The sequence below is a fragment of the Nicotiana tomentosiformis genome, chromosome 11, assembly GCF_000390325.3.
Source record: "Nicotiana tomentosiformis chromosome 11, ASM39032v3, whole genome shotgun sequence".
NCBI lineage: Eukaryota > Viridiplantae > Streptophyta > Magnoliopsida > Solanales > Solanaceae > Nicotiana > Nicotiana tomentosiformis.
Genome location: NC_090822.1, coordinates 66,666,445 through 66,685,473, shown reverse-complemented (window position 1 = coordinate 66,685,473; position 19,029 = coordinate 66,666,445). Strand labels below are relative to the sequence as shown.

Here is a 19,029-nt window from a genome sequence, read left to right as displayed (position 1 = left end):
TCTCATATTGATCTTAACTACGAAGAAAATCTTAAGCTTGGTTATCTAGTGGAGAAAACAGTGTTATCTCTTGAGTTTTATTGGTTTTTAGTTGACCAGTGCTATCTCAAAGATGAATACTTATTGCTCTTCCGTGTAACGTGCGGCTTTTGTACCCCCGAGAGAGTTGTATAAGGTGAAGATCTATATTTTTACAGTAAAGTTTATTTTTAATTTTTCCAGAAATAAAAGCACTTGCACAACAAAAATCAGCAGATGTAACAGAGGGATTGCATAAGCAATTAATCCATTCTTTCCAACGCGCGAGAATCACGTATCAACAGTTCGTTTGCAAAAAGATGTCCTTAAAATTCGTATAGTGATGAACACAGGAGGCTCTAATCTACCATCTCTATTAATAGAACTAGAGCCCATTTTCAGCTTCCCTGGAAGCTAGAGAATGATTTCCGCTGCCATAAAAAAGTGGGCTTACCTTCCCCTGGGACTACTAAAGGGAAACTAAATGTCTTATAGTTAAGAGAACCCCCTATGGTCGATTTACAAGGATTGAAGACCAAGCTCAACTTCCAGAAGCCATTAAAAAGAGTTGTGATCAACACAGATTTACAGCACCTGCAAGAAAATCCAATGCAACCCAAGCAATATATTTAGCCTATGAAAAATAACTATTACATTGAGAATACAAGTCTCTGACAGGGAAGCTCACATCTCTTTTGAGTTCCTCGGATGTTTCTGCACTTCCAGAAAACTGAACTCAGCAGAGATATATACTTAAGGGAGACTCTGCAAAGGTTTTATAGCAGCAACTTTGCTGTTACTGGACTGCATATATTTCTCATGCGTGACTTTCAAAAGTGCTGTGCTTGCAGCTTTGTGAAACCTCAAGATCATTTCCGCACAATGTCTGCGAACATCCAAAGAGATTATATATCAGTAGATTGCAAGGAGCAAAGAGCGACAAATACTATGCAGAAATATGCCTGAATTGGGATTCTTGATAACGTCCATGCATCCCCAGCAGTGGTGTCCAGGCTGGCGTCATTTGCATCGTACATCTTGCCACATAAATAGCTGATGCACAAAGCATGGATGGCTTGTAGTTCAAAGCTTCGTATTCAACCAAGCACAACTCGATGAGGTAAAATGCCAGATGTTCAAACTAGCAGAAGATTCAGAAATGCAGAAACACGTTAGTTGCGTGAGTGAGAAATTTTATAGCTCATACGAATAACACTCAGCACATCTGCAGAAGTATTAACTGGATTCAAAAAATTGCCAGGTGGGGCAACAAACAAAAATCCATACATTTTTCAAGTATTGTTCCGACACTGAACTGATCATACGAAGTTGAGATAAGGGGACTTTATTATTACTTATGGCAGCATGGTGCACAAGGCATCCCCATTCACGCAGCGTCCGGGGCAGGGCCGCACCCCAAGGGTGTGATGTAGACAGCCGTAAGCATTAGTGGATGCTTCCACGGCTCGAACACGTGAACTATAGGTCATACTGAGACAACTTTATCGTTGCTCCAAGGCTCCCCTTCTTTGTTATTACTTATATCATACTTTTTTAATACTAGTCCAAAAACAAAATTTCCCTACCCTTGTGTCTGCTTGAGCAGCCTTAAGAAGCCTTAGCATGAAGACATAAGGAGTTGCTGCATTAAGGCGAAACTTCAATTTCCTTAAGATATCTTTCTCCTGGAAAAAGAGGATGTGCAAGACTGTTAAACACCAGATTAAGAGACCATGTTACAATGACTACCCCCCCCCCCCCCAAATTAAAAAAAAGGAATGAGATATTTTTAACAAAGTCATCCTGGTTCCATAAAAAGAAAAACTTTGATTATCTTATGCCTCGGGAAACAAACCGTTTTCCGAAATTAAAGAAGATTCATGCTCACCATTTCCAGCATCTGATCTCTTGTGTATGACTCAGCAGAGATGCTTAGTAAGTCCATGACCTGTAGCAATTGGATTTTCAAGGTGAACAAACAGTTACGTGTTTCAGTTAGAACTTTACCTAAGCCACATAATGATCACAATTAACTCCTAGCTATACCTAAACAGAAATCCAATAAGTAAAATGTATAAACATTTACCCTCGGATGGAAAAGGTCCTCATATTTTGATGCCAACAACAGTGAAGTAAGGCCAACTAACTGCAAATCATTCTTCTTGACCCTTGCTAATGATAAGTAGTAGTCCAGGAGTGTAACCATGAGAAATAGAGTTTCTTGCATCAAATCAAATTTCAGATGGACCTAGATAAATAAAGTAAAACCCTGAAAGTGGGACCAGGGAAGTATGTGCAAGCAAAACGAAAATGTATAAATGCAGAATAACTAAGACATACTTCAATAAGCCAGTTGATCAATATGCCACGCATTTGGGGTGTTATTTCCTTCTGAGTCTCCATGTAGTTTTTGATAGGCTGATTCTGTGCCTGCAGTTAGAATCAGCTTAAGAAATCGGAGGTCGAGATATAAAAGCATGTCTTTCCTGGGCAGAGGAGAGGGTAACTTGTGGTGTTAGTTCAAATGCAACGGATAAAAGTATAATATTAACTCACCTCTATAACCCAATAATATTGATAGATGTCATCAACATATTCAGTAACTTCAAGATGATTGCAACTATCATAAATGTTTGACAAATTGTCCAGCTCTACATTTCCACATAGCTCCTTCATAAGCTGCATATTCACGTCAGCTGTCTAAAGCTCTATGGAGGGAGGGAAAAGAAAAGAAAAGAAAAGAATGATCTGAAAGAACAGATTTTACACTAACCTTTGATCTTGCCATCAGTAAACACGTAAAAGACTTCCTACGATCAGATTTCCTCCTGGCAATTGACAATTCCGGTGTAGCTAAGCTGCCACTACTACTAGAAGGAACTTCCTTTTGATGAGGTTGCTCAGCTGAAATCTCTGATGTTGCATATTTTGATAGGGAAGATGTCCTAACATCCACCAGCCTTTTACATGGAATGGAAACTCGAGAGGTGCATTTGTGCACACCTGACATGGAGTTCGACTTTGAACACTTTTGTGAATTGAGACTGCTAGCAGTAATTTTCAGAACTGTCTGGAACATCCAAGTCAAAACAAAGAAAAGAGTTTATCTGTAGATACAGAGACATCAGATATTAATAGGACTTTGAGAGTGAAAAACTCCAATAGTTATTTTAAAATCATTGCCTCCATTTGTTTTACTTAGAAATTTAGAGCGATACTATGATTTTGAACTGACTGAAAAAAAAAATATAGGAAGGGAAAATCGCTAAGTTAAAAGAAACAACAATAAGCTGGTCGCTGATGTAAAATTTCATTCTACCCGAGCATACTCCCCTCCTGGTTAAGTAAGACTTTAAGGGAATATCTAAGTTTGTTTTATAATGATTAATCTATTGAGATAAGAAAAGGGAACCAACTAAAGTACGGATAATGTGATCTAAAACTAAATTGCTTCGTTCCAACAGGAGAAATTTGCAACCTAATATTTTCTTCCGGCACTACTAGTATAATGGACAAGCCAGATTGACTTCTTATCTATGTGCCCTTTCAATGAGGTCATATACAACAGAACAAAGGGAGTATTAATTTCTTGTCTCTTGAGTAATTTGGAAGATTTAAAATAGTATAATTTCTCCAAAAAGATTAATGCAGTCACCGTCTTCAAGTTAGAGCTGGAAAGTAGCTACAAAAATGTGAGAGAAAAGGATAATTATTTTAGTTGGATTGCAAAATTTGGCATTCCAGCCGCTATTCAACAATGATGAACGCAACTCACTATTCATGGTACTATTTCCTGCTAGAGATAGGGGAAGGAGAAGAGAGTGAAACATGACAAATGCTCCATTTACCCTGACTGATTTTCTTCTCAATGCTCCAACTTCCACCTTAGCTTGACCCCGGGGAGCCCTAAAGAAAGATAAGCCACAAATTAATTAAGAACATCGAGTTATGTATATGCCAACTCAATCAGAAAATGTCAAGCACATAGCTCAACCTACGATGACTTGAGAAAACTTGCTCCGTTAGACTACCTCTTACTCAAAGGGATTAATCAATATAATTTACAGTTTATAACATTTATATAAGAGCCCAACCAGTCAAGTACTATAATTTTGAAGGAGCAAGACAGATTTTTTAATGCTCGCATGTTAATATCAAAAATGTTGCTGTGGAGAAATTAACAACTAGAGCACAGTATTATAGGCACCAGAATCAAGGCAAGCAGCTAGTTTACTTCGAATATTCAATTTTAGCTTAAAAGCAACAGTATTACTTGTATTTCAAACTCGACATGTTTAACCATTACATTTTAGCAAATAATCAGTTTAGTTCTTTTGCTAAAGGATTCTGTAAAAGCAAATAGTTTTACTTGCTACCCTTTGGAGCCTTCCTACCCTACTGATGGGCTGATGGCTAGATAGTATATGTGTATTCAAGAGATTGCACCCCTTGAATTGCTATTTTTTGAGTGTTTTGGTGGTATAGTTCATGAAAATTTAATGCTTTTTTGTGACATGTCATGTAAGTGAACCAACGATTAAAAAATGGCCAAAGTATAAATATGAAGTGCCCGAAGTTAGACGTGTTTGTTCCAATCTTGAAGTAATCGCGTCATAGGCAATGTGCAGAGAGAAAATTGAATAAGCTGACACAGTCAAACCTAACATGCTCATGCCATACAGGCAGAATGTTTTGAGCTTACATGGTCACGCGCCGACACGACCATATAGATCACTGAATATTTTTGAAAGGGCTGTACTGTCATTTAGACATAGTTAACGGAGGCACTACAAAAAGAAATTTCCTTAGGGAAAGGGAGTTCAGCTCTAAGGAAGAACTTACGGGTCATTTTGTTGATGGTATTAGAATAACTAATGCCAATATATAATACTGCACAAAAAAATACAATTTTTGGTTGGCCAATAAGAAAAAATATACTACATGACTAATGCAACATTTGGTTGGTGTTGTTAAATAATATCTGCATTAAGTTACGTGGGAATCTATATATTATTTTATGCGGGATAGAATGTGAAATAAGAATACGTCTATTAGCAATGCGGATTAAACTACTTAAAAGACAAAAAAAAAAAAAAAAAAAAACTTAAAGTAATTCATATATAACATTCTCCCCATTATCCATCACCACATAAGAATTTCTTCATTATTAATCAATGCATAAACAATCCTACACTATAATCCCCGCATAACTAGTATGTGGACCAAACACCCCTTAAGGTTCAAGGCAAGGAAAGTGGTGACTTGAACTCGAAATCAAAACTTTGAAGGAGGAAGAACTTGAACTTGTACAATTTATTGCTAGATTCTCCTCCCCAAATTGCAGTAATATACTTGGACTTCTATTTTTGCTACGGGCTGTCTTAACTCCTCCATGGAGTAGATATCTTTGTTGGTATTTTTTATGAGGTTTGGCGTATTAATTTTTTGATTGGTAGGTTGAGAACATGTTCAAATTAATTATTTAATTGTTCAAATAGTATATGCATCATCAGCACATGTATTGGCTTCATGATTTCCGAGAGACATGATGCCTCCTCAAAGAGTATACTATTTGGTGCTTCAGACTTCTTCAGCAAAGTACTTAATCTGTTCCCCTTCCCCATCTTCTCTCCTTGAAGCACATATACCTCACATGGTGCCTGCTATAGGCAGAATTTCCCATTCTTTCTACCAGGAAATGATTCACTTACAGAAACACACAACTGCAGAATAGCTAAGGTCAACAATTTAAGTTGATACAGGAGATGATTATTTTTTCCTCTGAAACTTGAGCATCTCTGTCATATATGGATCTTGGTGGACTAACATCGCATTCAAGAATCAAGTCCAAACTACTAATGGTCGAAAGAGAACTAGAAGTAAAAGAACTTACATTCTAGCCGAGGCATCACCAACTCGATTTCTCCGTATGTTGCTGTGGTTGCTTAACTGTGGTAAAACATCTCCTGCGGCCTTAGGCTTTGCCAAAACTGAAAAATAGATGAAAAGCCTAGTATTCATCAATGAAGTTATGGTAATGGTACTGAACATCACATACCCAAAGTAGAGCATCTAACCTGAAACACCACTTATTCCTTTGCCTTTCTCCAGCTTTTTGGAATTTACCTACAAAATATACAGTTTTTACATTGAAAAGACATTTTTCTAATGCCAAAGGTTGCAGCCTTGCAGCACATGACAACAAATTGAGACAAAAGTATAAATATTTTAGTGACAACCTTCTCTTTATTGTTCGTGTCCTCTACGTTCACCTGCTGTAGTATTGGTAAAGACCGCCTTCACGAAAATAACATAAATACGTCAAGTAAAAGGCAAGTCATGAGCTTATAAAACGTTAATGAAAGATATCTGGGACATGCTAGAAACCTTGATGGCGGTAAAGCATTCCTTCCAGTTCTCCTCGATAAACCAAACAAAAAAGAGTTAAAACTTCAAGACAACTAAAGAGTATTAATATTACTTTCATCATAGAAGTCAGAGCATATATAACTATGTTTAAGATACCAAAATACCTGATTCCAGTGGTAACTGATTTACGGACTTGAATTCTGGTCTTTGGGCCATCAAAGGAGGCTTTCATATCTTTGCGTGGTGCTACCCATACACAAAGGAAACACATCGTTTTGTAAGTTGTAACTGACAATTTTTTCCTATATCCTATTAGTGGAAAAATTCTCACCCTGTGTCAAGATTTGCTTGTCATCAGTAGCTTTATTCAAGTTCGCCCTCACCTTTCCCTATTTTGTGCAGAAAAGCAACAATCTTTTCAGCACCTAATGATATCTAAGAAAGATCACAAGAGCCTGAGCAGAAAAAATTAAACTTAAATACCTAGCATCTTTTTAAAGATCTACCATCACGAGAAGGTTAAAAAGAGAGAGAGGGTTGCCTGATACTCACAAACATAGACAAGTTCAGACACCCTTTTTACGTTTACTTAGAATTCTTACTCTTCTCCAGTGAAAGACTACCAGTTTACATTGAGAAGACATTTTTCTTATGCCAATGATTGCAGACCCCCAGCAGATGACAACAAATTGAGATAAAAGTATAGATATATAATGACAACCTTCTCTTTATTGTCTGTACCCTCGATGTTCACCTGCTGTAGTATAGGTAAAGACCTCCTTCATGAAAATAACATAAATGTGTCAAGTAAAAGCCAAGTCATGAGCTTAGAAAACATTAATGAAGGATATATGGGACACGTTAGAAACCTTGATGGCGGTAAATCATTCCTTCCAGTTGGCCTCAATAAACCAAACAGAAAAGGGTTAAAATTTTAAGACAACTACAGTGATTTAATATTACTTTCATCATAGAAGACATAGCATATATAAGTATATTGAAGATACTAAAATACCTGATTCCAGTGGTAACTGATTTACGGCCTTGAATTCTGGTCTTTCGGCCATCAAATGAGGCTTTTGTATCTTTGAATGGTGCTATACATGCATAAAGGAAATATATTATTTTGTAACTAACAAATCTTTTTCTTTGTACTATTAGTTCAAAAATTCTCACCCCGTGTCAAGATTTGCTTGTCACCAGTAGCTCCGTTCAAGTTTGGCCTCACATTTCCCTAGTTTGTACGAAAAAGCAACAGTCTTTTCAGCACCTACTGCTATCTAAGAAAGATCACAAGAATCTGAGCAGAAAAAAGTTGCTAATACTTAAAATACCTAAGCATCTTTTTAAAGATCTACCATCATGAGCAGGTTAAAAAGAGAAAGATGGTCATGTGATACTCACAAACACAGACAAGTTCAAACTTCATTTTTACGTCTACTTAGACTTCTTGCTCTTTTCCAGTGAAAGACTTGCACCTTTCTCTGCTTCTCTGCCCTTAAGGGAGGATATCTTAACAAAATAAAATGGTTTAATTTTTTAAATGGTCTTTAATGTCACCAGGACCAGCTCATGTCCTCTACAATGTTAATGATTACAAGTCAAGCTGTAAATAATAAAATTAGCTACATATGCAAAAATATTACACATAAAGTTACTAATATCAAGGGGAATAATCTCGAGAGGTATGTGTTGGTGGGGTTAAACCTAACTACTTGAGCTAGGTCTCATTGGCAAGACTACTCCAATTTTGTTTTCAATATATTTATTATTCTTTTCTAGGCAAAACACAAAGAAGGTTTTTGTTCGCAGAAATGGGTGCACATAAAGAGCCTCTAACAGCAAGGTTTTGTTCATGTCTTGCTAGCCATAGCTATTATACAAAGCAAAGAAAAGACAAGGGGATGCGGACCAGGAATCTTGTCCAGAAACGCCGAACGTTTGGAGCCCTTGTCTCAAAGGACCAGACAACTAAATCAGTGTCCTTCAGAAACAACTCTTATGCACTCAATCCCAAGCACATTGAGGCTGGCTACATGAATCTCACTATCCATGTTGCTTCATTTAAACGGGCCTTGGTCCAGTAATACAATATTATTATGGATATTAGTTTCTCTAACACTAGAAGTTCTCTAATTCTTCTACTGGCATATAAATTTCTAACAAGACGACTAAAAGGTTCCAGCAAACATTAGACCTAAAGTAAATGTACTAGCATGTCTAAAACTTAATCCTAGCTAATTGGTTTGCCTACATAGATCTTTTTCTTCCATTCTGTCCTATTCCTCGCTAGGTCTTCATGGATTCCGAGATTGTAGGTCTTTTGAAACAACTTTCTTCCATGTGATTTAGGCCTACCTTGTACACCTATGGACCAGGGCATCTAGAGGTCGATATAGGACAAGAAATCCATCTCAAGGGACATTTTCTCATTTTATCCTTTGTATGCTACTTGCACCTTCCACAGAATGTGGTCATTTTTTATCTTGTCTAATCTTGTATGACACAAGTCTATCGAAGCATCCATATTTCTGTGACACACATATATTGTGGATATGTTAAACTTTAGAGGCCCAACATTTACTCTCATATAACATTGATGGTTTTACAACTCTTCTACTGAACTTGCCTTTCACTCTACTAGGTATATTTCTATCGCATAACCTAAGTTGCTCGGACACGGATGCGGGTGTCCGACACTGGTGCAGATCTATAGGTCGGATCTTTCAAGATGTAAATTTTAAGATTAGAGGATACGGATCCTAGTACGGATACGGGTGCGGGGATCAGCCTAAAAATAATTTTAAAAAATAAAAATCTCTCTAATTTATGAGAAATTTTGTGGAATACTTACGTATTAGCTTGTAAAGTGTGAATTTCCTTTTTATTCTCAAGTTGTAGGAAAGTAAAAGATTGATTTCCTAGATAAGATATGCTATTTTCTTCAAATTTACCCTAGTTTTAGTTCTGATTTCGGTAATCAAATTGTATCTCGTCTCGAACTTTGATGTCTGTCGTGGTCAAAGTACCCAAAATTGTTTGACCAGATCCGGTACGGATCCCATACCCACACCCATACTAGTGTCGTGTCGACACGGGTACGGCACCTAAACTGCCATGTCGGAGCAACTTAGCGCATAACACTATGGTAGCACTTCTCTATTTCAACCATCCTATTTTGATTCTGTGTGTAGCATATTCATCTATCATATGTTTCTCTTGAAACATCGAGCCTAGATATCTTCATTGTTCGAATTTAGGCATCGCAACCTGTCTACTCTCACCTTAATTTCACTCTTCTTATGCTGGCTAAACTTGCAAGCATATATTCAATCTTACTTCTACTAGTTCTAAAATCCTTATTCTCTAGAGTGTTTCTCCACAGTTCAAACTTTTGGTTTACACCCTCGCCAGTTTCGTTTATTAACACAATATCGTTTGCATATGGCATATACCGTGGAACATCTTCCTATATAATGTTAATAAGCTCATCCATAACTAGGGTGAAATACGTACCGGCTCAATGTCAATCCCTACAATAAAGCCGTGGTATGAGAAACTCCTTTGTATCTTCTATTATTGTTCAAATAATGTTATAAATATAGATTAAGAATTCAGTCATAAACTACTTTTCCCTTCAAGAATAAATGCTTAAAACCTGGGGATAAAAAGAAGACATGAGATGGCTAAACAAGAAAATAAAAGAGCCATATAGAATAGTATTAAAATATGTAGTTGTTTGCATACCATGATAAATTTTCTTGCTGAATTGCTTGCATTTTTTGGGCATTTACCATTTGACACCCTAAAAAGCAAGTGAAAAAAGTAAGCATATATTACACGATTGTGTTAAGAAAACCGAAGCATCTCGAAACAAAAAAGATTTAAAAGAGGACAAGATAGACATCGTGAAGCACCTAAAGATATGAAACTAAAGAACCAAAATATCAGTAAATGGAGTCAGATCATGCCAAAACTAAGCTCAATCAAATGGAGGCGATTAATGATTTTAGAAACCATAGGAAGTTCAAACTATAATCTTTTCAATATAGTTCTTATGACGGTGGTATTCGGGCCAGCTTGTGCGCACCTCGACTATTCTACCAGCTTGGGAAAAGATGGATTGTTTTCAGTAAAATCATATTATCATAAACTTTTAGGGAGGGAGAGCCTGGGATGCCATTGGCACTCATGTGGATCCTATGGAAAGTAAACAGGAGAGCTTTTGATGGAATAGAGAATGACTATGCACGCTTGAGGAATAGCCTCTCATTTCTAGTTTCTTTTTTGTGTACCCATGAGGTTCCAACGTGTATAAGGGATAGGGTGTCGTTCGTGGAGAATAATATTATAATGTATATTGTATATTCTATATATTTAGTATACTACTTGTATATTGGATGTTTCCCCATTATTTATAAAATCATTTGCTTTATCAAAAAAAAAAAATAGACATGTCAAGTGAAGCATTGTATATTCTTTTTCTTGATGTTCCAGAACAATGGCTACAATTTAGCTCACCAAAGTTACTCCATTTACACCTCTTACTGGGTTAACCGCAGTTTCATGCATGCTTAAAATGGCATCCCAGAGAAGCACTGATAATTGCTATTTCATGATCTAGATCTAATGTGAGAATGGAAGAAGTGAATTAGGAGAGCCATTCTCAGATTTTTGCAGAAAAGCGTATCTATCTCTAAGAATTTTAATTTGCCCTATATCAATTTTCCCGTAAAAGTATAACTAAGGACTAGAACACAAAACACTAGAAAACCTCTTTCAGGAGAGAAATGACAGGATGTTAATCAATCACTTACAGCAGTTTGGAGCTATTATATGATTTGGTTCTCGAAGAGTTGCCCCTGATATTGCTGATATCTGTCAATACTTTTCTTTTGACATTTACCTTAACTGCAAATACAAAGTGTACCTACTAATAATGGTTCTGAAAACATGAAATGTAGTAACTTTACCAAACAAATTTCACAAAACTTACCAGAAGTACTGCATTTTGCTTTTATCCTCTCTATGTGCTTGATATCACTCTGTTGAAAAAATGGAGATTGATGGACCAAGAGAAAGTATGAAATCAAGATCTTGTGGTATGATGAATTAATTTATTTTACCATCGCATGAATGCTGTTAACAAGTTTAGGAAATAACGCTCACAGGATACAACAAAACTTTATGAATTCTGCACTGTCAGACACATCGGAACCAAAGTTCAGAGAGGTGAACCCCTACCCATTGTTAGAAAAGACTAAATAGTAAAGTGGCTAGTTTTAATGCCACACTTATAAAGTAAGGCGCCTTACTTCGAACCAATGCTTAACAGTACTATCAAAGGAGAAAAGCGAAAAAAAGAAGTGCACACGTCTGTTGGGGCTTTAATCTCAATGTGCTGATAAAGTGAGATCGGCACTAATCTCAATGTGCTGATAAAGTGAGATCGGCACAAATGAAAATAAAAGATATACATGTAATTCAAGAATGATAACTATAAACCACGAACAATAACTATGAAAAATGGTATTAGAAAAATCATCATTAGGAGAAATACATATTGTTCAGTTCTGCCAATTTCAAGATAATACACATGGTGACAAAATGCACGTCTCAGTGTCTTGGTGCCGGAACTAAAGGACTGCCTAAGCGAGGCAAAGAACTCAGCCTGTTTTGCATCTAGTTTTAGGCTTACGTGTGACCCAAGTGAGCCTTTGATAACACAGGCATCTAGGCTACAGGTATGTTTTCTAAAAACCACAAGCTTTCACCGTATGTCATCACAGTAGTTTTTTTGTTTTTTTATTAATTATGTCACCACAGTAGTTCTTTTACCGAAGGGTCGCCAAGGTTGTTATTTAACAAAGGTCACTAAGATAGTTATTTAGGTTTTTCACAACAAAAATCACCTAGATGACAGACATTTTTAATAAAACAATTGTCATATTTGTTCTCAGCAATAACATCTTCTCGGTTGTGTTAGTACACTACCATAAACAACAGAGTGACCTTGGAGAAAATTAGGGCAAATTTGTTTAATGTACAGATAAGAGACAAGTGAATTACTAACAAAATATAACCGTGACTGCCCGGAATAGGCAACTTATTTTCGAAAAAGAAAGAAAGGAAATATGGCAAACCTCCGAGCTCTTCCGACTGGTCTGCACATCACTCATGTTAGGCGCACCAGACATTCCCCTAAAAACAAAAACAAAAAAAGAAAGTCTAAGTTTTTGTCCGCTTTCAACCACCACTGGTAATATATTTTTTCCCCGAAAATCTCTTGGTTTAAACACCCAAGAAATACAAGATAGTAGGCTTACTTGCAGCGCCTGCTGAGAGAATCACGGCTTTGGATTTTTATCTTATCTGCCTCTTCGTAAACCTTGAGTTCTGTAACTCCATCTGTAGATGAAGCAGTTTCAATTTTAGAGTATAGTAAGCGGGACTCTAGTCCCTTTTTGAAAAGAAAAAAAAAAAAAAAGGAAGGTACAGAACAGGATAATAATAGTAGTAAAAGTCAGAGTGAGAAAGAGGTAAGAGTTGATGAAGTAGAATGAAGCACCTTTTATGGTGGATATATGTTTCTGCGAGTTCAATTTACCCTAAACACATCAAAATTACAAAAAAAAAAAATCAGTAGTAAGTAAACCAAAACTCTACACACATGACGAGATTAGGAAAATGTACCATTAAAGCCACGGTTGGAAGAATGCGATGCGCCTCTTTGTTTGAAGATTATTATGAGTTCAAACGGATCTATGGCCCAAATTTAAGAGGTTCAATTGAACAAAGTGCATTGTGCTTACAGGAATTGGAAATGGGGAGCGGGTTTTCCACGGTTTTTGAATTGCTAATGTGGCTTTTTACAATAATGTCCTCTACTTGTTGCCCGCCCAAACAGGTGGAAATGGCGTGGGCAGCCACTTTTTATGTTGTTATTTTATTTTTATCCGGTATTAAAAATAGCCACTATTCTTTACGAGTGTTGTGTATCATAAAATTAAGGATATAATGTCCTAAAATTTAACAACAGAAAATACAAATACAAGATATTTTATTCTTATTATTTATACAATACTTGTGAAGTTAAGGATATTGTATCCTTAATATTTATACTGTACACATGAAATTAAAAATACCGTGTCCTGCTGAGTGAGAAAAATAGTTGTTTAAGAAGGAGATTCACTTTCTCTCTTGCACCACATGCGAGAATCAATTAACAGAAGAGTCGAGAAACATAAATTTCTAGAATAGCCATAAACATCGATGGAGGATGAAATTTAGCAGCAAAGTAGTTGATTGGGAAATGGTAAGAAAAATCCCAAACTTTAGATGCAAACAGTAGACGGGGCAGTAAACAAAAATTTGTGGAGGAGTAAATTTAGCCCAAATTACACGGCTGAGCATTTCTAAAAAAATATTTAAGAAAAGAATATCATTTGTTGTTTATTCCAGAAATGGCAGATTTTTTTACAATAATATTAGCATATTATATAAATTATGCACATAATTAATGAGGCACAAATCATGGAATATGTTACAAGTATGAGCAGATACTTTCTATATTCAGTTTTCCATTTATAATTTATTCAGGATTGATGGTTTATAATATAGATATATCATTTATAATTGAGGGGCCCATTTTTTATAAATAATATATATTTTATAGGTATTTAAAAAATAATATGTAGTGGAGTAGTATTTTTGTGTTTTTCATATAAATGGAAAGAAAACCTTTTAGAGTAAATAAAGTAAAATTTTGACTTACTTAAAAATGATAGATGAATAATTTTCAATTTGAATTGATTTAATAATTTTATTTTTTACTCCTTCTTTTCCAATGTTTCAATCTTACTCTTCATATTCCAATATCTTCTTCCTTTCTCTTTATTCTTGCTCACCTTCTTCAATTCTTTCTCCAATATTTTTTTCTTTCTCCAAAATTTTATTTTTCACCTTCTTTCTCCAAAAATTTATTAATTCAAGTGTTCAATAATATTTTTAAGATTTCAATAGTTCTATACTTCTATTACTTTATAAAAAATATAGTATAGTTTTCAAAATTTACAGGAAGAATTTTGAAGTAGACAAGCAACAACTAAAAATTTTGGACTCAAAGTCTTCATTCTTTAAACTTCCTGAATCAGTAATCGGGTAATATCTTTCTAGTATTGTTTTTATTTGATATTTGGTATTTCATTAATTTTACTTCATACATATCATTTAAGTTTTTTAAAAAAAATTAAATACTTATGCCTCACATTTGGCTTTAGGCCCCAAATGCCCTTGAGCCGCCCCTGAATACATGAGTGCATATTATATATATATATATATATATATATATATATATATATATATATATATATACAACAATAATATATTCCATATATGTAATATTATACGATAAATATACGAGTAAATCATAAAATTAATTCTATGCCCAAAATACATCATATATCACTATGCATATCCAAATAGTTATATATAATATGTATATATCAGTTTTTTGTGTGCAAATTTATATATCAGTTATATACGTTGTATATAATATAATAATAATATACAAATAGTATAATATTAAATAATATTTATACAACTAAAATATACTCCAAATATTATATATTATTTATATAACTATTATATAGGAGTACTATATAAATTATACTTATTATTTTTAGGAGTATAAAAGAAATCAAATACAATAAAAATTAAACATGTAAAGAAAACTTCCCATCACGTTCCCAAATTTGAAAATCTTCGTTTTTCTTCGTTTAAAAAAAAAGATAAATTAAAAGGAGAAACCAAAAAGGAAAAAAAAAAAAAAAAAAGGCAATAGGAAGTGAACACAGTAATGAGGTCTAATGGTTGTGCAATTTTGTTCCCTATAAATTAGCTAAACGCAGTAACTTCACATTAATTACCTTTCAACATTTTTAGGACTTCCACAAAAAATAAGCAACTAAAAATGATAAGGATTGAGAGATCCATTAATTAATTGATTATATTTATGCTAGGAATGTAGTTAATTAGCTGCTAGTTTTGTAATTGCTTACTCCTGCTAAGATTCTGAATTTTTTTCTTAAATATTAACTAATTATGATTTTCCCCCGTAAATTTACTGGTAGAGGGGAATACACGTGTTAAAGGAAAAGGACAAAATGCTCAATAACCCATCAAATGGGCCCAAGTCTAGTACTATTGACACAACCTTTTGTACAATAGATTATTGCAATGTTTGTCCTCATCAACTCCCATTTCTATATAGTAACTAGTACTAGTAAGGTAACAGTGTGCTATGCACGGGCCAACATGATTAATTTGTGAAGTATATAGTGAAAGATTGTGAACAACATATGATAACTTTATAATATCATAACTGTTACTGATTGTATCATAGCAACATATACAATACGTATTTAATGTAAAAATATTTAAGTTATAATAATGAAACTTAGAAAGTTTACAAACTAAACATATTCATTCTCTAAAGTTGAAGCAATTTCAACGGAGGATGAAAATAATTAAACATTTTCTCTTGAGATAGAGGAACCTGCAAGGTTTCAAAGTAGGCTTCAAACACCAAAAGATGTAATTGTTTGTTGAGAAAATGTAGGAGACAAAGTAAAAGCACAAAAACGACATTTGAAATATCACTGAGAATTAATAAATATGTTAACGCATGTACGTTGAATAACTTGTGTCTGGTAGGTGAACTTCTTGAACTCATGACTTATCATTTGCATGTGATAAGATTTATCAATTACATTCGCCAGTATAGTTTTCAAATATGGCATCACCTCGTCATAGTATTTTTGGAATCATAACTTGTTGATTACATGTCGAGTAAATGTAAATTTTCAAAAAGATAATAAGGATAACAGACTGTATCTTTTGAGTAAGAACATATTGAAATCTGTGGAGGCCATTGAAACACCAACATTTTCTATAATATTTTGGTCCTTAACGTAGAAAGATTCATTGAATTAGAGCCATTTTTCTACTCATAAGAAAAGTTCCTCTTCCTCAACTAAATGAAGATAAAATGACAAACCCAAATAGACGTAAATATCTACAAAGATCAATGGATTCCATATGCTTTCCTTTTTCTACTATGTTATTTTTTTCAAGAAATATTCCCGATTAAGCATTCTTCACCCACCTTGTTTAGCCAAACAAACAAATTTGACTAAAGAGAAAGAAGAAAAGTCATTGGTTTAACAATAGTAAAGCACAGTTATCATATTTCTTCTTGGGTAAAACATGGTGGATTTATGTCCAAAACATGGTTGTATGTGGTACAAGAACGAATCAATACTCTATTATTTTTCAAAGGCAGCCTAACTGTCCAAAAAAATCCACTCAAAAAGTTTAACCAAAGAAAGAAAATTAGAGTACAAATTAAGACACTTATTAAGAATTAGTAACGATAAATTTCAAATAGAAGAAAGAAAAAACTTGTCGACTACATATATCTTTAAACCTAAAGACTCAATTACACGGTTGCAATGCCAGTATCATACTAATCTTAACTAAGCGAAAAGTGTAATATTTGGAGTTATCATTCTTAACTACATAATAATTAAAATCAACCAAGTTATTATCAGAGAAAGTGAGTAGCAATTAGAAATATAAATTTAGGCCTTTTTTAAATGGAGTTACCACTCTTAACCACAGAACAACTAAAATCAATCAAACTATTATCAGAAAAAATTGAAAAGGTCATGAACTTCTCCTTATCGGTCATAATTTGAGTTATTCTGATTTGTAATACTGTTATTATAAATTTAGACTATCTGATTTCTGTACTGCAAAGGAAAGAAGAAAAGAGGGCCAACTAATTAGCAAGATCATTTGCACCATTTCATTCACCAATGCCCCGATTAGGTTAGGTTGTCTACATCATACCCCTCGGGTACGTGTGATGACCCAAAATATCATCTTTAAATTTAATAAATAATTATATATTCTAAGACCTTGAAAAGCACCATGTATAATTTCTCGACTTGCGTGCACAGTCCGTACAATTTTTCGGGAAGTTTTTATGTGAAAAATGAATTAAAATATGAAATAGAACTTTAAAACTCAACTGAGTTGACTTTGGTCAACATTTTGAGCAAACATACCCGGATCAGTATTTTGACAATTCCGGTAGGTCCGTATCGTGATTTGAGACTTGGGCGTATGCCCGAAATCGAATTCCGAGGTCCCTAACTCGAGATATGGAATTTTGATAAAAAATTAAAAGTTTGAAAGCTTAATGATTTTTAATAAATTACTGAAGTTGGATTTATTGACCTCGGGTCTGTATTTTGGTTTCGGAGCCCGGTATAGTTTCACTATAATATTTATGACTTGTCTGCCGAATTTGGTGAGAATCGGAGTTGATTTGACGTTATTTGGACGTTTGGTTGTAAAAATATAAGTTTTAAAGTTTTCTTGGAAATTTCCTTTGATTTGGTGTCCGATTCGTAGTTTTTGGTATTATTTTGGCGATTTGATTGTGCGAGCAAGTTTGTATGATGTTTTAGGACTTGGGTGCATGTTTGGTTTGGAGCCCCGAGGGCTCGGGTTGGTTTCGGATGGTTATCGGATCATTTTTTTGGACTTGGGAAAAATTGCAGAAATCTGCTTCTGGTATCCTTCTTCGCGTTCGCGGGAGGGAGCTCGTATTCACGAAGAAGAAACGAGAGGCAGATGAAAATTACTCTTCGCGTTCGCGAAGAGGGGGCCGCGTTCGCGAAGGCTTGAGGTGCGAAGCTTCGCATTCGCGATCGAAGCCTCGCGTTCGCGAAGGGAAAGAGGCTTTCAAGGAAAATTAGCCTTCGCGTTCGCGAAGGCCAAGACAGGCAAGCATCGCGTTTGCGAGGTAGCCCTCGCGTTCGCGAAGAGTAAAATTGGACAACACAAATTTGTGCTTCGCGAACGCGAGGCACTGACCACATTCGCGAAGGGTAAAAATCCGAGAAACAGAACTTAAGTTCTGGAAATGGGTTTTCGACCCATTTTCAACTGTTTTCCATTTTTGAGCTCGAGTAAGGCAATTTTTGGGCGATTTTTACGGAAAAACATTGGGGTAAGTGTTCCTTATCCTATATTGATTATATTTCATGATTTCATACGCATTTATATCATGAATCCGTGAATTTATGGAAGAAAAAAAAATTATAAAATCTTCCAAAAATAAAAATTTAAGATTTGAAGGTCCATTTGACATTGGAATTGGATAATTTTTGTATGGTTGGACTCGTCTCGAAATGGGTGTTCAAATTTCGTAAGTTTTTCAGGGATTTAAGACGTAGGTCCCACTGCCAAATATTTTAATAAATTTCGGATTTTTATTTGGAAAATTTGTAAATTCATATGGAATTAATTCCTATGATTAGTATTGAATATATCGAATTGTTTGTGAATAGATTTGAAGCTTTCGGAGATAATTTTAAAAAGAAAAGTTGTGGTTGAATAATTAATCGGAATTTGCAAAGCGAGGTAAGTGTCGTGGTTAACCTTGACTTGAGGGAATAGAACCCTTAATTTAATTGTTATATGAATTGCATGTGAACGACGTATAGGTGAGGTGACGAGTGTCTATACGTCGTCAAATTAATTGTTTGCCTGCTTACTTGAAAAATCATAAAT

The 19,029-nt window shown here is 34.8% G+C and overlaps 1 protein-coding gene across 8 annotated transcripts; it reads right to left on the bottom strand.

Annotated features, from left to right (window-relative positions):
* Positions 1-269: 269 nt before the first annotated feature.
* Positions 270-13,254, bottom strand: LOC104112796 (putative cyclin-B3-1). Of its 8 annotated transcripts, none has more exons than XM_070188257.1 (27): positions 13,081-13,254; positions 12,956-12,995; positions 12,714-12,795; positions 12,531-12,588; positions 11,384-11,432; positions 11,205-11,298; positions 10,135-10,192; positions 7,564-7,621; positions 7,403-7,484; positions 7,257-7,289; positions 7,109-7,166; positions 6,719-6,776; positions 6,552-6,633; positions 6,406-6,435; positions 6,258-6,315; positions 6,096-6,144; positions 5,912-6,008; positions 3,867-3,924; positions 2,792-3,088; positions 2,575-2,697; positions 2,359-2,448; positions 2,105-2,266; positions 1,907-1,966; positions 1,605-1,703; positions 981-1,159; positions 707-904; positions 270-612 (listed from the first exon to the last, which is right to left on the bottom strand). In XM_070188257.1, the coding sequence occupies exons 1-26, from the start codon at positions 13,081-13,083 to the stop codon at positions 772-774; spliced, it is 2,190 nt and encodes a 729-aa protein (XP_070044358.1). In that variant the 5' UTR covers positions 13,084-13,254; the 3' UTR covers positions 270-612; positions 707-771. The 8 variants fall into 8 exon arrangements, with proteins under 8 accessions (XP_070044358.1, XP_070044359.1, XP_070044357.1 ...); XM_070188258.1 differs by having other exon boundaries at positions 6,406-6,438; positions 7,403-7,472; XM_070188256.1 differs by having other exon boundaries at positions 6,406-6,438; positions 13,081-13,253.
* Between the last annotated feature and the right edge of the window lie 5,775 nt (positions 13,255-19,029).

Excerpts from the sequence above, each read along its gene's own strand:
- LOC104112796 (XM_070188256.1), bottom strand. Across the intron at positions 11,433-12,530 it reads CCAGTCGGAAGAGCTCGGAG|AGTGATATCAAGCACATAGA; the intron begins GTTTGCCATATT and ends TTTTTTCAACAG. Across the intron at positions 7,290-7,402 it reads TCAGTTACCACTGGAATCAG|GCCAACTGGAAGGAATGATT; the intron begins GTATTTTAGTAT and ends TGGTTTATTGAG.